Genomic DNA, 21485 nt, shown 5'->3' with positions numbered 1-21485 from the left:
TCATCTAAGTGATTACATGATCCGAGTCAACTAGGCCGTGTTCGATCATCACGTGAGACGGACTAGTCATCATCGGTGAACATCTTCATGTTGATCGTATCTACTATACGACTCATGCTCGACCTTTCGGTCTCTTGTGTTCTGAGGCCATGTCTGTACATGCTAGGCTCGTCAAGTTAACCTAAGTGTTTCGCGTGTGTAAATCTGGCTTACACCCGTTGTATGTGAACGTAAGAATCTATCACACCCGATCATCACGTGGTGCTTCGAAACGACGAACTTTCGCAATGGTGCACAGTTAGGGGGGACACTTTCTTGAAATTTTAATGAGGGGTCATCTTATTTACTACCGTCGTTCTAAGTAAATAAGATGTATAAACATGATAAACATCACATGCAATCAAAAAGTGACATGATATGGCCAATATCATTTTGCTCCTTTTGATCTCCATCTTCGGGGCTCCATGATCATCATCGTCACCGGCATGACACCATGATCTCCATCATCGTGTCTCCATGAAGTTGTCTTGCCAAATTATTACTTCTACTACTATGGCTACCGGTTAGCAATAAAGTAAAGTAATTACATGGCGTTGTTCAATGACACGCGGGTCATACAATAAATTAAGACAACTCCTATGGCTCCTGCCGGTTGTCATACTCATCGACATGCAAGTCGTGATTCCTATTACAAGAACATGATCAATCTCATACATCACATATCATTCATCACATTCTTCTTGGCCATATCACATCACATAGCATACCTTGCAAAAACAAGTTAGACGTCCTCTAATTGTTGTTTGCATGTTTTACGTGGCTGCTATGGGTTTCTAGCAAGAACGTCTCTTACCTACGCAAAACCACAACGTGATATGCCAATTGCTATTTACCCTTCATAAGGACCCTTTTCATCGAATCCGTTCCGACTAAAGTGGGAGAGACTGGCACCCGCTAGCCACCTTATGCACCAAGTGCATGTCAGTCGGTGGAACCTGTCTCACGTAAGTGTAAGTGTAAGATCGGTCCAGGCCGATTCTGAAGGAAATATGCCCTAGAGGCAATAATAAAGTTATTATTTATTTCCTTATAATCATGATAAATGTTTACTATTCATGCTAGAATTGTATTAACCGGAAACATAATACATGTGTGAATACATAGACAAATAAAGTGTCACTAGTATGCCTCTACTTGACTAGCTCGTTAATCAAAGATGGTTATGTTTCCTGACCATGAACAATGAGTTGTTATTTGATTAACGAGGTCACATCATTAGCTGAATGATCTGATTGACATGACCCATTCCATCAGCTTAGCACCCGATCGTTTAGTATGTTGCTATTGCTTTCTTCATGACTTATACATGTTCCTATGACTATGAGATTATGCAACTCCCGTTTACCGGAGGAACACTTTGGGTACTACCAAACGTCACAACGTAACTGGGTGATTATAAAGGAGTACTACAGGTGTCTCCAATGGTCGATGTTGGGTTGGCGTATTTCGAGATTAGGATTTGTCACTCCGATTGTCGGAGAGGTATCTCTGGGCCCTCTCGGTAATACACATCACATAAGCCTTGCAAGCATTACAACTAATATGTTAGTTGTGAGATGATGTATTACGAAACGAGTAAAGAGACTTGCCGGTAACGAGATTGAACTAGGTATTGGATACCGACGATCGAATCTCGGGCAAGTAACATACCGATGACAAAGGGAACAACGTATGTTGTTATGCGGTCTGACCGATAAAGATCTTCATAGAATACGTAGGAGCCAATATGGGCATCCAGGTCCCGCTATTGGTTGTTGACCGGAGGCGTGTCTCGGTCATGTCTACATTGTTCTCGAACCCGTAGGGTCCGCACGCTTAAGGTTACGATGACAGCTATATTATGAGTTTATGCATTTTGATGTACCGAAGGTTGTTCGGAGTCCCGGATGTGATCACGGACATGACGAGGAGTCTCAAAATGGTCGAGACATAAAGATTGATATATTGGAAGCCTATGTTTGGACATCGGAAGTGTTCCGGGTGAAATCGGGATTTTACCGGGTTACCGGGAGGTTACCGGAACCCCCCGGGAGCCATATGGGCCATCATGGGCCTTAGTGGAAAGGAGAAAGGGGCAGCCCAAGGGGGCTGCACGCCTCCCCCCTTCCCCTAGTCCTATTAGGACTAGGAGAGGTGGCCGGCCACCCCTCTCCCTCTTTCCCCCTTGGGAATCCTAGTTGGAATAGGATTGGGGGGGGGAGTCCTACTCCCGGTAGGAGTAGGACTCCTCCTGCGCCTCTCTCTCTTGGCCGGCGCCCCCTCCCCCCTTGGCTCCTTTATATACTGAGGTAGAGGCACCCCAAAGACACAAGTTGACACAAGTTGATCCACGTGATCTACTCCTTAGCCGTGTGCGGTGCCCCCTGCCACCATATTCCTCGATAATACTGTAGCGGAGTTTAGGCGAAGCCCTGCTGCTGTAGTTCATCAAGATCGTCACCACGCCGTCGTGCTGACGAAACTCTTCCCCGACACTTTGCTGGATCGGAGTCCGGGGATCGTCATCGAGCTGAACGTGTGCTCGAACTCGGAGGTGCCGTAGTTTCGGTGCTTGATCGGTTGGATCGAGAAGACGTACGACTACTTCCTCTACGTCGTGTCATCGCTTCCGCAGTCGGTCTGCGTTGGGTACGTAGACAATATTCTCCCCTCGTTGCTATGCATCACATGATCTTGCGTGTGCGTAGGAAATTTTTTGAAATTACTACGAAATCCAACAGTGGCATCCGAGCCAGGTTATTGATGTTGATGTTATATGCACGAGTAGAACACAAGTGAGTTGTGGACGATACAAGTCATACTGCCTACCAGCATGTCATATTTTGGTTCGGCGGTATTGTTGGACGAGACGATCCAGACCAACCTTACGCGTACGCTTACGTGAGACCAGTTCCCTCGACGTGCTTTGCACAGAGATGGCTTGCGGGCGACTGTCTCCAACTTTAGTTGAACCAAGTATGGCTACGCCCGGTCCTTGCGAAGGTTAAAACGGAGTCTATTTGACAAACTATCGTTGTGGTTTTGATGCGTAGGTGAGATTGGTTCTTACTTAAGCCCGTAGCAGCCACGTAAAACAAGCAACAACAAAGTAGAGGACGTCTAACTTGTTTTTGCAGGGCATGTTGTGATGTGATATGGTCAAAGCATGATGCTGAATTTTATTGTATGAGATGATCATGTTTTGTAACCGAGTTATCGGCAACTGGCAGGAGCCATATGGTTGTCGCTTTATTGTATGCAATGCAATCGCAATGTAATGCTTTACTTTATTACTAAACGGTAGTGATAGTCGTGGAAGCATAAGATTGGCGAGACGACAACGATGCTACGATGGAGATCAAGGTGTCGCGCCGGTGACGATGGTGATCATGACGGTGCTTCGGAGATGGAGATCACAAGCACAAGATGATGATGGCCATATCATATCACTTATATTGATTGCATGTGATGTTTATCTTTTTATGCATCTTATCTTGCTTTGATTGACGGTAGCATTATAAGATGATCTCTCACTAAATTATCAAGAAGTGTTCTCCCTGAGTATGCACCGTTGCGAAAGTTCTTCGTGCTGAGACACCACGTGATGATCGGGTGTGATAGGCTCTACGTTCAAATACAACGGGTGCAAAATAGTTGCGCACGCAGAATACTCAGGTTAAACTTGACGAGCCTAGCATATGCAGATATGGCCTCGGAACACGGAGACCCAAAGGTCGAGCGTGAATCATATAGTAGATATGATCAACATAATGATGTTCACCGATGAAACTACTCCATCTCACGTGATGATCGGACATGGTTTAGTTGATTTGGATCACGTGATCACTTAGAGGATTAGAGGGATGTCTATCTAAGTGGGAGTTCTTAAGTAATATGATTAAATTGAACTTAAATTTATCATGAACTTAGTCCTGGTAGTATTTTGCAAATCATGTTGTAGATCAATAGCTCGCGTTGTTGCTTCCCTGTGTTTATTTTGATATGTTCCTAGAGAAAATTATGTTGAAAGATGTTAGTAGCAATGATGCGGATTGGATCCGTGATCTGAGGTTTATCCTCATTGCTGCACAGAAGAATTATGTCCTTGATGCACCGCTAGGTGACGGACCTATTACAGGAGCAGATGCAGACGTTATGAACGTTTGGCTAGCTCAATATGATGACTACTTGATAGTTTAAGTGCACCATGCTTAACGGCTTAGAATCGGGACTTCAAAGATGTTTTGAACATCATGGACCATATGAGATGTTCCAGTAATTGAAGTTAATATTTCAAGCAAATACCCGAGTTGAGAGATGTGAAGTCTCCAACAAGTTCTATAGCTAAAAGATGGAGGAGAATCGCTCAACTAGTGAGCATGTGCTCAGATTGTCTGGGTACTTCAATTGCTTGAATCAAGTGGGAGTTAATCTTCCAGATAAGGTAGTGATTGACAGAATTCTCTAGTCACCATCACTAAGTTACTGAACTTAATGATGAACTATAGTATGCAAGGGATGACGAAAACGATTCCCGAGCTCTTCGTGATATTGAAATCGACGAAGGTAGAAATCAAGAAAGAGCATCAAGTGTTGATGATTGACAAGACCACTAGTTTCAAGAAAAGGGCAAAGGGAAGAAGGGGAACTTCAAGAAGAACAGCAAGCAAGTTGCTGCTCAAGTGAAGAAGCCCAAGTCTGGTCCTAAGCCTGAGACTAAGTGCTTCTACTGCAAAGGGACTGGTCACTGGAAGCGGATCTACCCCAAGTGATTGGCGGAAAAGAAGGATGGCAAGGTGAACATAAGTATATTTGATATACATGTTATTGATGTGTACTTTACTAGTGTTTATAGCAACCCCTCAGTATTTGATACTAGTTCAGTTGCTAAGATTAGTAACTCAAAACGGGAGTTGCAGAATAAACAGAGACTAGTTAAGGGTGAAGTGACGATGTATGTTGGAAGTGGTTCCAAGATTGATATGATCATCGTCACACACTCCCTATACTTTCGGGATTAGTGTTGAACCTGAATAAGTGTTATTTGGTGTTGGCGTTGAGCATGAATATGATTTGATCATGTTTATTGTAATACGGTTATTCATTTAAGTAAGAGAATAAATTGTTGTTCTGTTTACATGAATGAAACCTTATATGGTTACACACCCAATGAAAATAGTTCGTTGGATCTCGATCATAGTGATACACATAATCATAATATTGAAACCAAAAGATGCAAAGTAATAATGATAAGTGCAACTTGTTTGTAGCACTGCCGTTTAGGTCATATTGGTGTAAAGCGCATGAAGAAACTCCATACTGATGGGCTTTTTGAATCACTTGATTATGAATCAGTTGATGCTTGCGAACCATGCCTCATGGGCAAGATGACTAAGACTCTGTTCTTCGGAACAATGGAGCGAGCAATAGATTTGTTGAAAAACATACATACTGATGTATGTGGTCCGATGAATATTGAGGCTCGCGACAGGTATCATTATTTTCTGATCTTCACAGATGATTTGAGCAGATATGAGTATATCTACTTGATGAAACATAAGTCTGAAACATTTGAAAAGTTCAAAGAATTTCAGAGTGAAGTGAAAAATCATCGTAACAAGAAAATAAAGTTTCTACGATCTGATCGTAGAGAAGAGTATTTGAGTTACGAGTTTGGCCTTCAGTTAAAAACAATGTGAAATAGTTTCACTACTCATGCCACCTAGAACACCACAATGTAATGGTGTGTCCGAACGTCATAACCGTACTTTATTAGATATGGTGCGATCTATGATGTGTCTTACCGATCTACCACTATCGTTTTGGGGTTATGCATTAGAGACGGCTGCATTCACGTTAAATAGGGCACCATCTAAATCCGTTGAGACGACACCGTGTGAACTATGGTTTGGCAAGAAACCTAAGCTGTCGTTTCTTAAATTTGGGGTTGCGATGCTTATATGAAAAAGTTTCATCCTGATAAGCTCAAACTCAAATCGGAGAAGTGCGTCTTCATAGGATACCCAAAGGAGACAATTGGGTACACCTTCTATCACAGATCCGAAGGCAAGACATTCGTTGCTAAGAATGGATCATTTCTGGAGAAGGAGTTTCTCTCGAAAGAAGTGAGTGGAAGGAAAGTAGAACTTGACGAGGTAACTGTACCTGCTCCCTTACTGGAAAGTAGTTCATCACAGAAAACTGTTTCAGTGACACCTACACCAGTTAGTGAGGAAGCCAATGATAATGATCATGAAACTTCAGATCAAGATACTACTGAACCTCGTAGATCAACCAGAGTAAGATCCACACCAGAGTGGTACGGTAATCCTGTTCTGGAAGTCATGCTACTAGATCATGATGAACCTACAAACTATGAAGAAGCGATGGTGAGCCCAGATTCTGCAAAGTGGCTTGAAGCCATGAAATCTGAGATGGGATCCATGTATGAGAACAAAGTTTGGACTTTGGTTGACTTGCCCGATGATCGGCAAGCAATTGAGAATAAATGGATCTTCAAGAGGAAGACGGACGCTGATAGTAGTGTTACTATCTACAAAGGTAGAATTGTCGCAAAAGGTTTTTCGACAAGTTCAAGGTGTTGACTACGATGAGAGCTTCTCACTCGTATCTATGCTTGAGTCTGTCTGAATCATGTTAGTAATTGCCGCATTTTATGAAATCTGGCAAATGGATGTCAAAACTGCATTCCTTAATGGATTTATTAAAGAAGAGTTGTATATGATGCAACCAGAAGGTTTTGTCAATCCTAAAGGTGCTAACAAAATGTGCAAGCTCCAGCAATCCATCTATGGACCGGTGCAAGCATGTCGGAGTTGGAATATACGCTTTGATAAGTTGATCAAAGCATATAGTTTTTGTACAGACTTACGGTGAAGCCTGTATTTACAAAGAAAGTGAGTGGGAGTACTACAACATTTCTGATAAGTATATGTGAATGACATATTGTTGATCGGAAATAATGTAGAATTATTCTGCAAAGCATGAAAGGATACTTGAATAAAAGTTTTTCAAAGAAAGACCTCGGTGAAGCTGCTTGCACATTGAGCATCAAGATCTATATAGATAGATGAAGACGCTTGATAAGATTTTCAATGAATACATACCTTGATAAATTTTTGAAATAGTTCAAAATGGAACAGTCAAAGAAAGAGTTCTTGCCTGTGTTGCAAAGGTATGAAATTGAGTAAGACTCAAATCCCGACCACAGCAGAAAATAGAAAGAGAATGAAAAGTCATTCCCTATGCCTCAGTCATAGGTTCTATAAAGTATGCTATGCTTTGTACCAGACCTATTGTATACCTTGCTCTGTATTTGACAAGGGAGTACAATAGTGATCTAGGAGTAGATCACTGGACATTGGTCAAGAATATCCTTAGTAAGGACTAAGGAGATGTTTCTCGATTATGGAGGTGATAAAAGAGTTTGATGTAAAAGTTACATCAGTGCAAACTTTTACACTGATCCAGATGACTCTAAGTCTCAATCTGGATACATATTGAAAGTGGGAGCGATTAGCTAGAGTAGCTCCGTACAGAGCATTGTAGACATAGAATATTTGCAAAATACATGCGGATCTGAATGTGGCAGACCCGTTGACTAAGATTCTCTCACAAGCAAAACATGATCACACCTTAGTACTCCTTGGGTGTTAATCACATAGCGATGTGAACTAGATCACTGAATCTAGTAAACCCTTTGGGTGTTGGTCACATGGCGATGTGAACTATGGGTGTTAATCACATGATGATGTGAACTATCGATGTTAATCACATGGTGATGTGATCCAGATTATTGACTCTAGTGCAAGTGGGAGACTGAAGGAAATATGCCCTAGAGGCAATAATAAAGTTATTATTTATTTCCTTATTTCATGATAAATGTTTATTATTCATGCTAGAATTGTATTAACCGGAAACATAATACATGTGTGAATACATAGACAAACAGAGTGTCACTAGTATGCCTCTACTTGACTAGCTCGTTAATCAAAGATGGTTATGTTTCCTAACCATAGACAAAGAAGTTGTTATTTGATTAACGAGGTCACATCATTAGTCGAATGATCTGATTGACATGACCCATTCCATTAGCTTAGCACACGATCGTTTAGTATGTTGCTATTGCTTTCTTCATGACTTATACATGTTCCTATGACTATGAGATTATGCAACTCCCGTTTGCCGGAGGAACACTTTGGGTACTACCAAACGTCACAACGTAACTGGGTGATTATAAAGGAGTACTACAGGTGTCTCCAATGGTCGATGTTGGGTTGGCGTATTTCGAGATTAGGATTTGTCACTCCGATTGTCGGAGAGGTATCTCTGGGCCCTCTCGGTAATACACATCACATAAGCCTTGCAAGCATTACAACTAATATGTTAGTTGTGAGATGATGTATTACGGAACGAGTAAAGAGACTTGCTGGTAACGAGATTGAACTAGGTATTGGATACCGACGATCGAATCTCGGGCAAGTAACATACCGGTGACAAAGGGAACAACGTATGTTGTTATGCGGTCTGACCGATAAAGATCTTCGTAGAATATGTAGGAGCCAATATGGGCATCCAGGTCCCGCTATTGGTTATTGACCGGAGACGTGTCTCGGTCATGTCTACATTGTTCTCGAACCCGTAGGGTCCGCACGCTTAAGGTTTCGATGACAGTTATATTATGAGTTTATGAGTTTTGATGTACCGAAGGAGTTCGGAGTCCCGGATGAGATCGGGGACATGACGAGGAGTCTCGAAATGGTCGAGACGTAAAGATCGATATATTGGACGACTATATTCGGATATCGGAAAGGTTCCGAATGATTCGGGTATTTTTCGGAGTACCGGGTAGTTACGGGAGAAGTAATGGGCCTTGATGGGCTTTAGTGGGAAGAGGAAATAGGCTGCTGCGCCCCCCCTCCCCTTTGGTCCGAATTGGACTAGGGAAAAGGGGGCCAGCCACCTCTCCTTCTCCTCCTATTCCTTCTCCCTTCCTCCCCTCTTGGTGGACTCCTACTAGGACTTGGAGTCCTAGTAGGACTCCCTATCCTGGCCGCACCTTTGCCTTGGCCGGCCTCCTCCTCCTCCATCCTTTATATACGGAGGCAGGGGCACCTCTAAACACACAAGTTGACACAAGTTGATCCACGTGATCGATTCCTTAGCCGTGTGCGGCGCCCCCTGCCACCATATTCCTCGATAATACTGTAGCGGAGTTTAGGCGAAGCCCTGCTGCTGTAGTTCATCAAGATCGTCACCACGCCGTTGTGCTGACGGAACTCTTCCCCGACACTTTGCTGGATCGGAGTCCGGGGATCGTCATCGAGCTGAACGTGTGCTCGAACTCGGAGGTGCCGTAGTTTCGGTGCTTGATCGGTTGGATCGTGAAGACGTACGACTACTTCCTCTACGTCGTGTCATCGCTTCCGCAGTCGGTCTGCGTTGGGTACGTAGACAACACTCTCCCCTCGTTGCTATGCATCACATGATCTTGCGTGTGCGTAGGAAAATTTTTGAAATTACTACGAAACCCAACAGATTCATCCCACAATACCGTCGAAACAATATTGGACTAGTAACGGTAAGCATATTGAACAAAATCAATGCCCACAACTACTTTGTGTTCTACTCGTGCAAAGAATCTACGCAATAGACCTAGCTCATGATGCCACTGTTGGGGAACGTAGCAGAAATTCTAAATTTTCCTACGTGTCACCAAGATCTATCTATGGAGAAACCAGCAACGAGGGGAAGGAGAGTGCATCTACATACCCTTGTAGATCGCTAAGCGGAAGCGTTCAAGAGAACGGGGTTGAAGGAGTCGTACTCGTCGTGATCCACATCACCGGAGATCCTAGTGCCGAACGGACGGCACCTCCGCGTTCAACACACGTATAGCTCGGTGATGTCTCCCATGCCTTGATCCAGCAAGCAGAGAGGAAGAGGTTGAGGAAGACTCCATCCAGCAGTAGCACAACGGCGTGGTGGTGGTGGAGGAGCATGGCAATCCTGCAGGGCTTCGCCAAGCACCGCGGGAGAGGAGGAGAACTTGGGAGAGGGGGAGGGCTGCGCCAGAACTTGTGGTGCGACTGCCATCCCACCCTTCCACTATTTATAGGTGGGGGGAGAGGGGGCCGGCCCCCCTAAATCTCATCTAGGGTTGGGGGCGGCGGCCAAGGGGGGAGGAGTGCCTCCCAAGTCAAGTGGAGGCCCTCCCCTTTAGGGTTTCCCCTCTCCCATGCGCATGGGCATTGGGGGGCTGGTGCCCCTGGCCCATTAAGGCTAGGGAGCCCCCCTACAGCCCATGCTACTGTATTGGACGTGGTGGAACAATTTCCGGACCCCCGGACCCCTCTGGAATCCTCCGGAACCTTCTGGAAGCTTCCCGGTACAATACTGAAAAAACCCGAACTTTTTCCGGAACCCGAACAACAACTTTCCATATATAAATCTTTACCTCCGGACCATTCCGGAACTCCTCGTGACGTCCGGGATCTCATCCGGGACTCCGAACAACATTCGGTCACCACATACAAACTTCCTTTATAACCCTAGCGTCATCGAACCTTAAGTGTGTAGACCCTACGGGTTTGGGAACCATGCAGACATGACCGAGACGTTCTCCGGTCAATAACCAACAGCGGGATCTGGATACCCATGTTGGCTCCCACATGTTTCACGATGATCTCATCGGATGAACCACGATGTCAAGGACTCAATCAATCCCGTATACAATTCCCTTTGTCTAACGGTATTGTACTTGCCCGAGATTCGGTCGTCGATATACCGATACCTTGTTCAATCTCGTTACCGGCAAGTCTCTTTACTCGTTCTGTAACACATCATCCCGTGATCAACCCCTTGGTCACATTGTGCACATTATGATCATGTCCTACCGAGTGGGCCCAGAGATACCTCTCCGTTCACACAGAGTGACAAATCCCAGTCTCGATTCGTGCCAACCCAACAGACACTTTTGGAGATACCTGTAGTGCACCTTTATAGCCACCCAGTTACGCTGTGACGTTTGGCACAACCAAAGCATTCCTACGGTATCTGGGAGTTGCACAATCTCATGTTCTAAGGAAAAAATACTTGAAATTAGAAAAGCTTTAGCATACGAACTACACGATCTCTGTGCTAGGCTTAGGATTGGGTCTTGTCCATCACATCATTCTCCTAATGATGTGATCCCGTTATCAACAACATCCAATGTCCATGGTCGGAAACCGTAACCATCTATTGATCAACGAGCTAGTCAACTAGAGGCTTACTAGGGACATGGTGTTGTCTATGTACCCACACATGTATTTGAGTTTCCTATCAATACAATTATAGCATGGATAATAAACGATTATCATGAACAAGGAAATATAATAATAACTAATTTATTATTGCCTCTAGGGCATATTTCCAACAAGTTCAGTCCTGGGACAGTGGACGATCATGTCTACCAAGTGCCGGACATGTTTGCTTGAATGGAAATTAGTTGTCAATAGAAATTAGTTGTCAACTATTTTTGAATAAACAATATCAAAGACATAAATATGGTTGAGAAACTCACATAGTGGTATAACTGGAGGCGTCTGCACATCGACCCAGATGTCAATATTACCTTCAATATCATCTTCCGGACGAATATCAAAGGTGATAACCATATCAAGCTCAAATGCATAAGTCTTGCATAGTGCTTGCCAAGTTTTGTATTCAAAATAGGTGTAGGTGTCTGCGTTGTATATTTTTGCGTGGAAAGTATAACCATGCTCGGTCTTCAAGTAAACTCTCTTTACCTCCATAGTAGTTTTCATAGGACTGAAACCTATATTATCCAAGACAAAAACTCTTGCATGTCAGTGGATACGCTAGTAGAATAGTAAAAAAGTTAAATTATAAGTTGAAGCAAATGAAGCAGATGTCATGCTTAATTACGAAAAAAGACTTGTTGTTGTGACTTACTGTATCCACTTCGAAGTTCTCGTCTAGCTTGATGCTGAAGCGCCTATCATCATCTAGTAAGATTCTGTCGCACAGGCCGCGCTCGTCTTCGCAGTATTTGCAAATACCGAAACCCTTTTCGTCGTGAGACATTTCATATGTTCATAGTTGAAACATTAATTGAAAATCGATCGAACGCAACTACCAGGATACTCAACACATAAATCCGGGGCACTCGATATTTCCTACATATTCTGGCACAAGTCATGCCAAAATTTACGAAAAAATCCGGCATGACCTTTGCTAAAATAGGACATGTCGAGCGCCTGAAATTTGCTGAAACAAAAATGAATCAACACTCCGGCGGAACATAGGCCACTCGGAGTTGTAACCTGCAAACATGACCGACCACTTGGGCAAGCACATATCCTATTTGAGCAACACAAGATATACATTTCAAAATATCTTATAGGACTCATATTGACATGAGCAATAAATAAGCAAAATCAAATCGTAAAATAAATAAGTATTCAAATTAGCATGCATTCAATAAGCAAAAGTAAATCATCTCTTGCATTCGTACATTGTCGAATATTATCACTAATACATCCTAAATACAACCAAAACCCTAGCGAACGACGGGTATCGGCACGGGCGGTGGATGCCCAAAGAGAAGGAACCATCACAGGATCATAGCTCCAGTGAGATCCCTGGAGAACCTGCCAGGTATTGGAGAACCTGTGCTCCAACGCAACCAAGGAGCGACAAACGTGCGCGTCCTCCTCGCTGACACGGTGACGTACCACCTCCGCGGGGTCCTCAAGCCTCTGGACCGTCACTAGCCCACGCGACTGCCACCAAAGAAGGTTCGGATCAACGACGGGCTGACTCCTCACCAAGTTGCGCCCCGGTAGGTAGTGCCTTCCAGTACCAGCCCGGCGGAGCCCAGTCCCGGACATGGCCCATTTGGTCAAGTAGGTGTCCTCCGCCGAGTCGACGACGAGGATGCGGGATAGGCATCGTCGACGTCGATGCAGGAATAATTGCTTTAACTAAAAAATAACAACAAATGTGACACGTTCAACTAGTTCTATTAATTCAACTAGTTCTTACTAAAAATAAACTTACTATAAATAAAAATAAAGTAGTACCTAACTAATTAGTACCTAGGAACTACTGCCCTAATTACCATCTAATTTGATGAACCTAGGGGTGGAGAGTGGTAGCGGATAATCCAAAATTTGATGCAATAGATGAACCCTAACTAATTTGATGCAATTAAAATTTGAAGAACCCTAGGTAGAGGTAGGGGAGGGGGAGGAGCAGGCGTGCTCACCTCGGATGCCTGCGGCGAGGGAGGGGCAGGCGGCGTCGAGGTCGGGGTCGGGGCTCGGGCACGCGGCGGAGGGTGGCGTCGAGGTCGGGGTCGAGGGTGGCGTCGAGGTCGGGGGCGGCGTCAAGGTTGGGGTCGAGGGCGGCGTCGAGGGTGTGCGGAGAGCGACGGGAGAGCGCGTGGCGGTCGATGGGCGACGGCGGCGGTGACAGCGGAGGAGTTGGGATTTGGGGGAAGTGGCCGTGGGGAAGAACGAACCGCGCAGTTAAGTCAAAAGTAGCAGTAGCGCTTTCCAGGAAGAGCGCTACTGCTAAGTTAGCTATAGCGCATTCCTGTATATGCGCTACAGCTACTCCTTTCTCTTTTTCCCCCTTTTCATTTATTTTTCTTTACATTTTATTTTTTTCCTTTCTCCTTTTCTATTTTTTTCATTTTCATTTACTTTTCTATTTGCTTTCAATTTAATTTTATTTCCTTTATCAGTAGCGCCTTTGTACGTAAACGTGTTGCTACAAAGCATGTAGCGGTAGCGCTGTTCGCCGTAGATCGCTACTACTATGTGTAGCGTATCGGCTAAGCAGTGGGAATTTTAGTAATAGCGCTTTTATCTTCAGGCGCGCTACTGCTATAATTGTATCTGTAGCGCGGTTTACGCCAACACGCTACTGCTACTTAGCACTAGAGTAGTTTTTTAACACGCGCTACTGCTAAAGTTCTGTGTATAAGGTTTTTCCTAGTAGTGTGTGCCCCTTCCAGATGGAAGAGAACTAGGATCCAGTTTCGCGCCGCAGCCAGGCCAACCGCCCGAGCAAAGCACCCTCCAGCAGTAGCACAAAGAATGAAGAAGAGCAGCAGCAGAAAATCATACCGACGAGGAGGAAGAAGAATCTGCGTCTCCACACAACCACCTCCCATCCGAGGACCCAACCGACAGTGTTGGTTGACCTCCAGACACCATAGCCATGACCTTGACGAGATCTGAGGATCCCCCACCCCGCTGGCTCCTAGACAAAGGCAAGAGCTCCATCTGACCGTGAACGAAGCCCGAGAAAATTTATTCAGACGAGACGTCGCCGCAACGGCCTTAGCAGCGTCTCCACAACCCTAACCCTACTGCAAACCCATCACGCACAAATCTGAAGTCCCCCCTCCCGCCAGCCGCTGGAGCGGCCTGCGGAGAGAGGGAACCAGTGGCAGTGCCGGCGGCACGCAAAGGGAAGCCGCGCCGCCTCATTTCCGCCTGCATACAAGATCCTCTTTTTATGGGATGATCAGTTGTTGTCGTCTTGCTTTTTTCATTTTTTTACATCTTCTAAGATGTCTTGTAACTTTTGATGACTACTTCCTCTGTTCCAAAATATAGGTGATTTTAACAAGCTGATTTAGCTTGCTAAAACGACTTATATTTAGGAACGGAGGGAGTAGTTCTTTTTTGGACCCCAAGAAAAGGGAACATGCGTCGGATGGGGAGGAGCGATCCATCTGACTTTCGTCCCTTCTCAATTGTATGCACTATTTCTTCTTGAGGATCCCAGATAACCCTAACCCACGTAAAGCGCGGGAAAAAAAAGATAGCCTAACTAGCTCATGTTTAAAAAGTAAAACAAAAACTTATTTTCTGATACAAACAAAGAAACATAAAAATACAGTTGACATGTTCGAAATTAAAAACATTTTGCCAAGCTATAGCCAATGAAACTGCCACCCACTAATTTAAAATTTTACCGTGGTATATTCAATGAATATGACAAAGGTATCTACAAATAATAAATTTGCCATGCTATAATTTAAGACATGTATGTGACATAAAATTATGACAAAAAATAAAGGATACATGCATGTAAAAACACAAAAACAAATGGAGGGTTTGCCAAAAGAAATAAAACTCAGGACAATTTCCCTAAAAATGACATTTAGAGTAATACAAATAGATTCCTTCAAAAATTACCGATGGTTATCTCTACTCCTAATGGACGACTTGGTGAATAGTCCGAGCGGTTTATTTTTGCTCGTCTTTTTTCGTCATCCCCCCACGCTGGTCTTTTTTCGTCATCCTCTCCCACTCTGGTTCCACCGATTTTCACCCTCCCACGGAGGAAAAAAACGCTCCAAACAACCGTGCGAGCAGCTCTTCTCCTCGATTACCCTCGTGCGCACTAGGGTTTCCTACGCCACCGCCGCCGCCAGGGAACTCCTCGACCAGCCCACCCTCCTGCCGCTCCGCCCCCTTCCCTTCCCATCACCGCATTCGCCCCCTCCATCTCCTTCCGGAGCCACTCCCCTGCCGCGAACATCCTGCTCGCGTTGTACATGACCGGTACGGCGGCCCTGACGGGGAGCGAGAACCGCCACGGGAACGCGGCGGTGAGCCCCTCGGTGAAGACCTGCGTGGAGAGCACGAACGCGTGCGGGGCCACGGCGGCGATCTCCGTGGTGTCCCCGGACCGGAGGCCGTCGAGGATGTACAGCGTCGGGAGCGCGGCGCCGACGAGGAATCCGCCCACGGTGTGCGCGGCGAGGGGAGGTGCGTGAGGCCGCGGAAGACAGGGGCGGACGGGTTGGGCTTCCCGGGGCGCTGCGGGAAGGCGAGCGTGGCCAGGAGGAGGAGGTAGGGGAGGAGCAGAACGCCAAAGGCGATCTCCGAGAGTGGCACGGTGGTCGAGAAGGCCAGTACGGCGGCGGCGCCTAGCGTGTTGAGCTGCTTGATGGAGAAGAGGTAGTGGTGGTGGTGAGGGCGCGTGGTGGGCGAGGTGGGCTCCGGTAAGGATTGCAATTTTATCCATGGTATCCGACCCGAATGGATAGGATTTGGATATACTTTTGTGTCCACGGGCGGCACCCAAACCCGCCCCGATTGTTCGTGGGTAGGGCATGGATATAATCTTGTACCCATGGATATACCCAAACCCAACCCAATAGTATGACTTAATGGGGAAAAATCTGCTATCCCTACCCCACGTTCAAATGTCCCACTGCAATTTTACACTTTCTTTATCTAAAACATGCATAAGAAATTACACCATCCCCATTGTAACTTTTATAAGTTGATAGTCAATCCCCTCCGTAACATCAACACCCCTTCACTTATTTTTACCTCCTTAAATGACTCGTCATTCTCATATGTTAGAAAAATACTAAATGATCTTAGGTTGTACTAGATGTTGATTTACCATAAGTGAAGCCTAGCCTGCCACGAGGTGAAGAATGGAAGAGTTTATGTTAATATTGTGTTAACTCTTATTTATATGTCTCGAGAGGACCCAATGGATATCCAGTGGATATGGATATCCATCGGATTTGGATATGGACACAATTTTTCACCCATGGATTTTTTTCGTGGGCGGGCAAAGACTGTCTTCATGGATATGGATATGGATTTGATATTGTTCAACCCGATCCAAACCCGACCCATTGCCATCCTTAGCTCCGAGTGAAGCGGCAGGGCGGCTGCCTCATCGATGGCAGCGCGATGCCGCTCCCGCCATCGGGCCCACGCTGCCGGACATCGTCGTGATCTTGGCTTGTTCGCTCAATGTCGTTGGGTTCTCCTTGTCCGCTGAGTTTTGATACACCTCTTCTGTTGAGCAATCCTGGTGTGTTAAAAACAATGTTTTAACTTTGTCTTTGATGGTTTATTACTATGCTTTCCTTTGTCGCAGAATTACCATAATCAGGAAAGGGAGGGAGCAAAGTTGTTGGCCGATGATGATATGAGATTGACAACCTGTTTCCTGCATCCTCTAGGAGTAGGATTTGAAAGCGTTTTGGGAAGTAGACTGAAGACCAAGACGATGGTAATTTTGGTGATGTGAGACGGTGTGGTAGCCACCCAATTAGTCGTAATTCTGCGGCCGCATGTTGTGACTCAACTTGATAATTATGTGTTTCACGAAACAACATCACATATTTTCAAGAGGAGTGGCCGAAGGAGAACTTTTCTATGTTGTTAATGTATAGTGGTAAGTCAAAATTGTTCTGAACTTATTAACCATTCCTATACTGGTAGGCAGGTATACATTGGACTTGATTTAATTCGTTTTCTGCTGTTGAACTGAACTGCAGCTGGGGTTTATGCCGATTGCGCTGATTTGGAAGTTCGATTTCTCGCCGTTTATGATCCTGGTCATTGCCATTCTCAACGACGGTGGGTCTCAAATTCATTATGCCAAACAAACATGTTACTGTCCATTGCTCATTTGTTTCATTGATTTACTCAACTCAGGCACAATCATGACCATCTCCAAGGACAGAGTGAAGCCATCCCCACATCCAGATAGCTGGAAGCTACTGGAGATCTTCATCACCGGCATCGTCTATGGTGCCTACCTTGCTGTGTTGACCGTGGTGTTCTTCTTCGCCATGACTAGCACCGACTTCTTCAGCGTAAGTGTTGTTTCAACCCATGCCATGTCTAATCCCTCCAAACTAGACAATTTATGGGCGTGGCTCGTGCTGCTTTACAGACAATATATGCTAAATGTTCCTATCTGTTTCCAAATTGCAGGAGAAGTTCCACGTGCGTTCGCTAAGGAGCAACAAGGACGCGATGATGTCTGCCCTCTACCTTCAAGTGAGCATCATCAGCCAGGCCCTCATCTTGGTCACCCGGTCGCGCCGCTGGTGCTTCCAGGAGCGCCCGGGGCTCTGGCTCTGCTTCGCCTTCGTCGTCGCGCATATCGTAAGCCCACCCCACCCGGCCTCACTCCAACAATGGAGTGCGCGCGTTCATATTCAGTTGTAGCTGCAACAATACCGAAGGAGAACAGAACAAATCAATGATAAAGATGGCGTCGACACTCTTCATGAATGCCGTTCTTTTTAGGAGCTGATTTTGTTGTACATAAAAATGCATATGTATGAAATGGTCAATTAAAATGTGCTTTGCAATCCATTATAATAATCCATCAAGTTATAACCAAGTCCTACTGTTCCTGCTTGGTTTTGAAGTGTTCCGTTGGCACTTGTTCTCTCATATGAAATGGAGAGCTGAACAAGTGCCAAGTCCTACTGTTTCTGGTTGGTTTTGAAGTATTCAGAATAACTATTTATAACTACGGAGTGTCTTCTGCTCGAGTTTTAGTATCTCAGTTAAGAAATTAATAGTAGCCTTCCTCTAAAGAGGTCTGCTGCCTTGCTTTTCATAATTTAAATTTGTATTTTATTTTCTTATATTCAAACAAATGTTTGCAGAGAACGGGTGTTCGGTGACTGAGATAGCTTTAGTGAGTTGATGGTTTGACTTGCTAAGTATGCCTGCAAGGAGGACACTGTAATTTGGTCCAACAAGTACGCATAACAATCTTTTGATTGTTCAACATTCTTTATTGCGTGAATTTCAGACATATCAGGATGCAGGTATATGACACTATTGTGTTGTCTGCAGAGGTTCTCATTCTGAAAGAAACTGCAACTATGCAAGAGCTTATTGATGGAGATTATGAAATTTGCAGTTCATGTTCTGGACATCAGATTGATACTTTACCAAAGGTGCACCAACGGCCCTCCGTCTCCTAGGGTGATGGCGCAATGACATCGATAGCAGCAGCAATTACGCACAGGTGATGGTGGATTTGTCAACTGACTTCATATCTCTATCTCTACTACCTAAACAACCTGTAACGCTTTATTCCGATCTTCTGTCTTATGTCGTTTTGTCCAACCGCACACATTTGTCTGGTCGTATGCTAGATTGGAAGAACCGGAACATTTCCTACTGCGTTTGTAATGATGCAGTACGGTTAAAAACTTTTTATTTACTTGAGTCTGCTACCTCAGATTGATGCGTCATGCTCGGGCAGTAATAGTCTAAGCTTCATCGTGTAACAAGCTCCACCTGCGTGCACAGGTAAGTGGTTCTGGTACTGCTGCTATTTTTGTTTGTTATATTTGTTGCCAGTCTGATTGCTACTATCTACTGTACGTGCTTATTGTTTGGCTTTGAAGAGATATTTCCTCGAGGTTATGCCAATTAATTTGAAAGCAGATGGTAAACTGTGATTTGCTCCTCAATTTGTACTGTATCTGAGATCTAATGTGTGCCAGTGTGCAGCTAATCACTAAATATTTCCAGTGTGCAGCTTGTGAAATCTTTCAAAGCTATATTTCAAAGCAGATGGTAAACTGTAATTTCAAAGCAGATGGCAAACTGTAATTTCAAAGCTATATTTCCAGTGTGCAGCTTGTGACATCTTTCTCCGTCTTTGACATCTGATTTGGTAAATATTTGTGGTGCTGAACCACACATGGTTATTGTACCTAATATCATCCGTATGTATTGTAGCTATTTTTGATGCTTTGGATGATGAACAGAAAATTATGTGAATGACATTAACAACAAATGGTTTAGCGAATGAGGCCCTGATTGGATGGCACTGGCAAATGGATCATCAAAGTATATGTTTTAATTTTCCATAGAGACATCTTTTTAACTCTTCATGCATTAGGGTTCAAAATTATTGTACATATATTACCTTCCCCTCGGATAATTCTTTCAAGTCAGCACCTATGTGCAATTGAGTTTTTCGTGTTTTAATGACGGCTTTATTTCAATGTAGATATTATCTTCAGTTTGTACTTGGCCATGGTGGGATGCCAGGAAATATCCTACTCATCAATCGGAATAGTTATTGTCGTTCTAGGAGCTGAAAGACGTCGGTCATTCTAAAATGTCTAACTATACTTTTATCAAAGAGGCAACACCTGACAGTGTGCCGATATCTGTAGGTAAGATTGTAGGATGTCTTCTCGCTTTTTGCCCTTGTCAGGCTTTATATTTTTGTCCCTATGATCTAGGATTAGTTTAGTAGCCATCTAGAGATAAGACTGTAAAATGAAGTTGCTCTATGTGAAGGTGAAGCTAATACTTTCATTGTTACTTTAGCAATTTGTTATATAGCATTCTATTATTCTTTATTCATTGGAAATTTTGATGGCACCAAAATATTTTATTTGTGATCCTTTTCCTAACCAAATTATCTCGCGACAGCTCTGCAAATCAAAACTTGTGACACATCGAATTGTCATAAGAAAAATCTCAACAAATTTGTATGATAATTTTTTCCTTAGCTTTGATTGACAATAAAACATTTGTATGTTTCTAATTGGTATATTAGCATAGCGATATTGTGCATGCGTTCATCCTTGTCCTTTAAGCTAAGGTAAATTCCCCTAGATTTGCAATTTTATTCGATGAACAAAATGTCTACTTTATCTACACATACATCTGGTAATGGGGATATTTAGGATGTGATGAAAAATGACATGCTATGGCCGAGATACATGGAGTAGAGCCAAGTCGAGTGATGAGCGGAGATGAGATGAGGAAGACAAGATGAAGATTTACGGCGGGAAACAAACACGACATGATTTAGATGACAAGGGCGTTGTTCCTTCTTGCCGCCCCTCATTGCCGCGTCACACTGTTGTGCCCGATCTAAACACCGATGGCGATGTCTCTCCTCGCGGCGTCACATCAGTGTGCCGCATGTGGATGACGAGGGCGTTGTCCCCTCCTCTTCGCCGTGTCACACCGTTGTGCCCTATGTAGTCGACAAGGGCACCATCCCTCCTCGTGGCGTCACACCTTTGTGCGTGATTTAGACGATGAGGGCGCCGTCAACAGTGAGCCCTTCTGCATAGACCACCTGGATTGGATTGACCAGGATGCCAGGTCGATGGGCACGAGGACTCGGTGCCAGTGTTGCGGCGTGAGAGGTTGTCGGCAGGGGAGGAGGCCGGCGATGCCGTGGCGGGGAGAGGAGGTTGTGGGTGACACTGTCGAGAGATGGTCGGTTATGTGGATAATAAGGGACGGGCTCGACCAGTGGTGGGGAGGCGAGATAGTGGGAAGAGGAGGGGTCGCACGATGCCATGGAAGCACGAGGAGGATGCGGCGACGTCGTTTTTGGAAAGGAGGCGACGGGGACAGGAGCGGATGGGCGGGCGGCTGTAAGGGGAGAGATTTCTGTGTGAAGCCAAATATTCAGATGTTGACAACACTGTTTGATAGCACAACATCTTGTCATGCAACTTGGTAAGTAAGGTCTCTTGTCCATTGTTGTAATGATTTATGGTTTCTAATAGCTACCAAATGTAGATTTATCTTCAATATATATTCATCGGCCGATAAATCTGGTACGTCAGCGACAAAAAAATGCAC

At 44.6% G+C, this 21485-nt stretch overlaps 1 protein-coding gene and 1 pseudogene across 1 annotated transcript; one reads left to right on the top strand and one right to left on the bottom strand.

The window, feature by feature from the left end:
* Positions 1-15483: 15483 nt before the first annotated feature.
* Positions 15484-16833, bottom strand: LOC123115268 (uncharacterized; annotated as a pseudogene).
* Positions 16834-17250: 417 nt separating this feature from the next.
* LOC123117619 (plasma membrane ATPase-like) lies at positions 17251-18130 on the top strand. Its single transcript, XM_044538337.1, has 4 exons — positions 17251-17286; positions 17390-17471; positions 17550-17710; positions 17832-18130. The coding sequence occupies exons 2-4, from the start codon at positions 17399-17401 to the stop codon at positions 18066-18068; spliced, it is 471 nt and encodes a 156-aa protein (XP_044394272.1). The 5' UTR covers positions 17251-17286; positions 17390-17398; the 3' UTR covers positions 18069-18130.
* Positions 18131-21485: the final 3355 nt, after the last annotated feature.

This window comes from Triticum aestivum, chromosome 5B, assembly GCF_018294505.1.
Source record: "Triticum aestivum cultivar Chinese Spring chromosome 5B, IWGSC CS RefSeq v2.1, whole genome shotgun sequence".
NCBI lineage: Eukaryota > Viridiplantae > Streptophyta > Magnoliopsida > Poales > Poaceae > Triticum > Triticum aestivum.
Note: the sequence above shows the minus strand (reverse complement) of the source record. Positions and strands in the feature narration are given on the sequence as shown.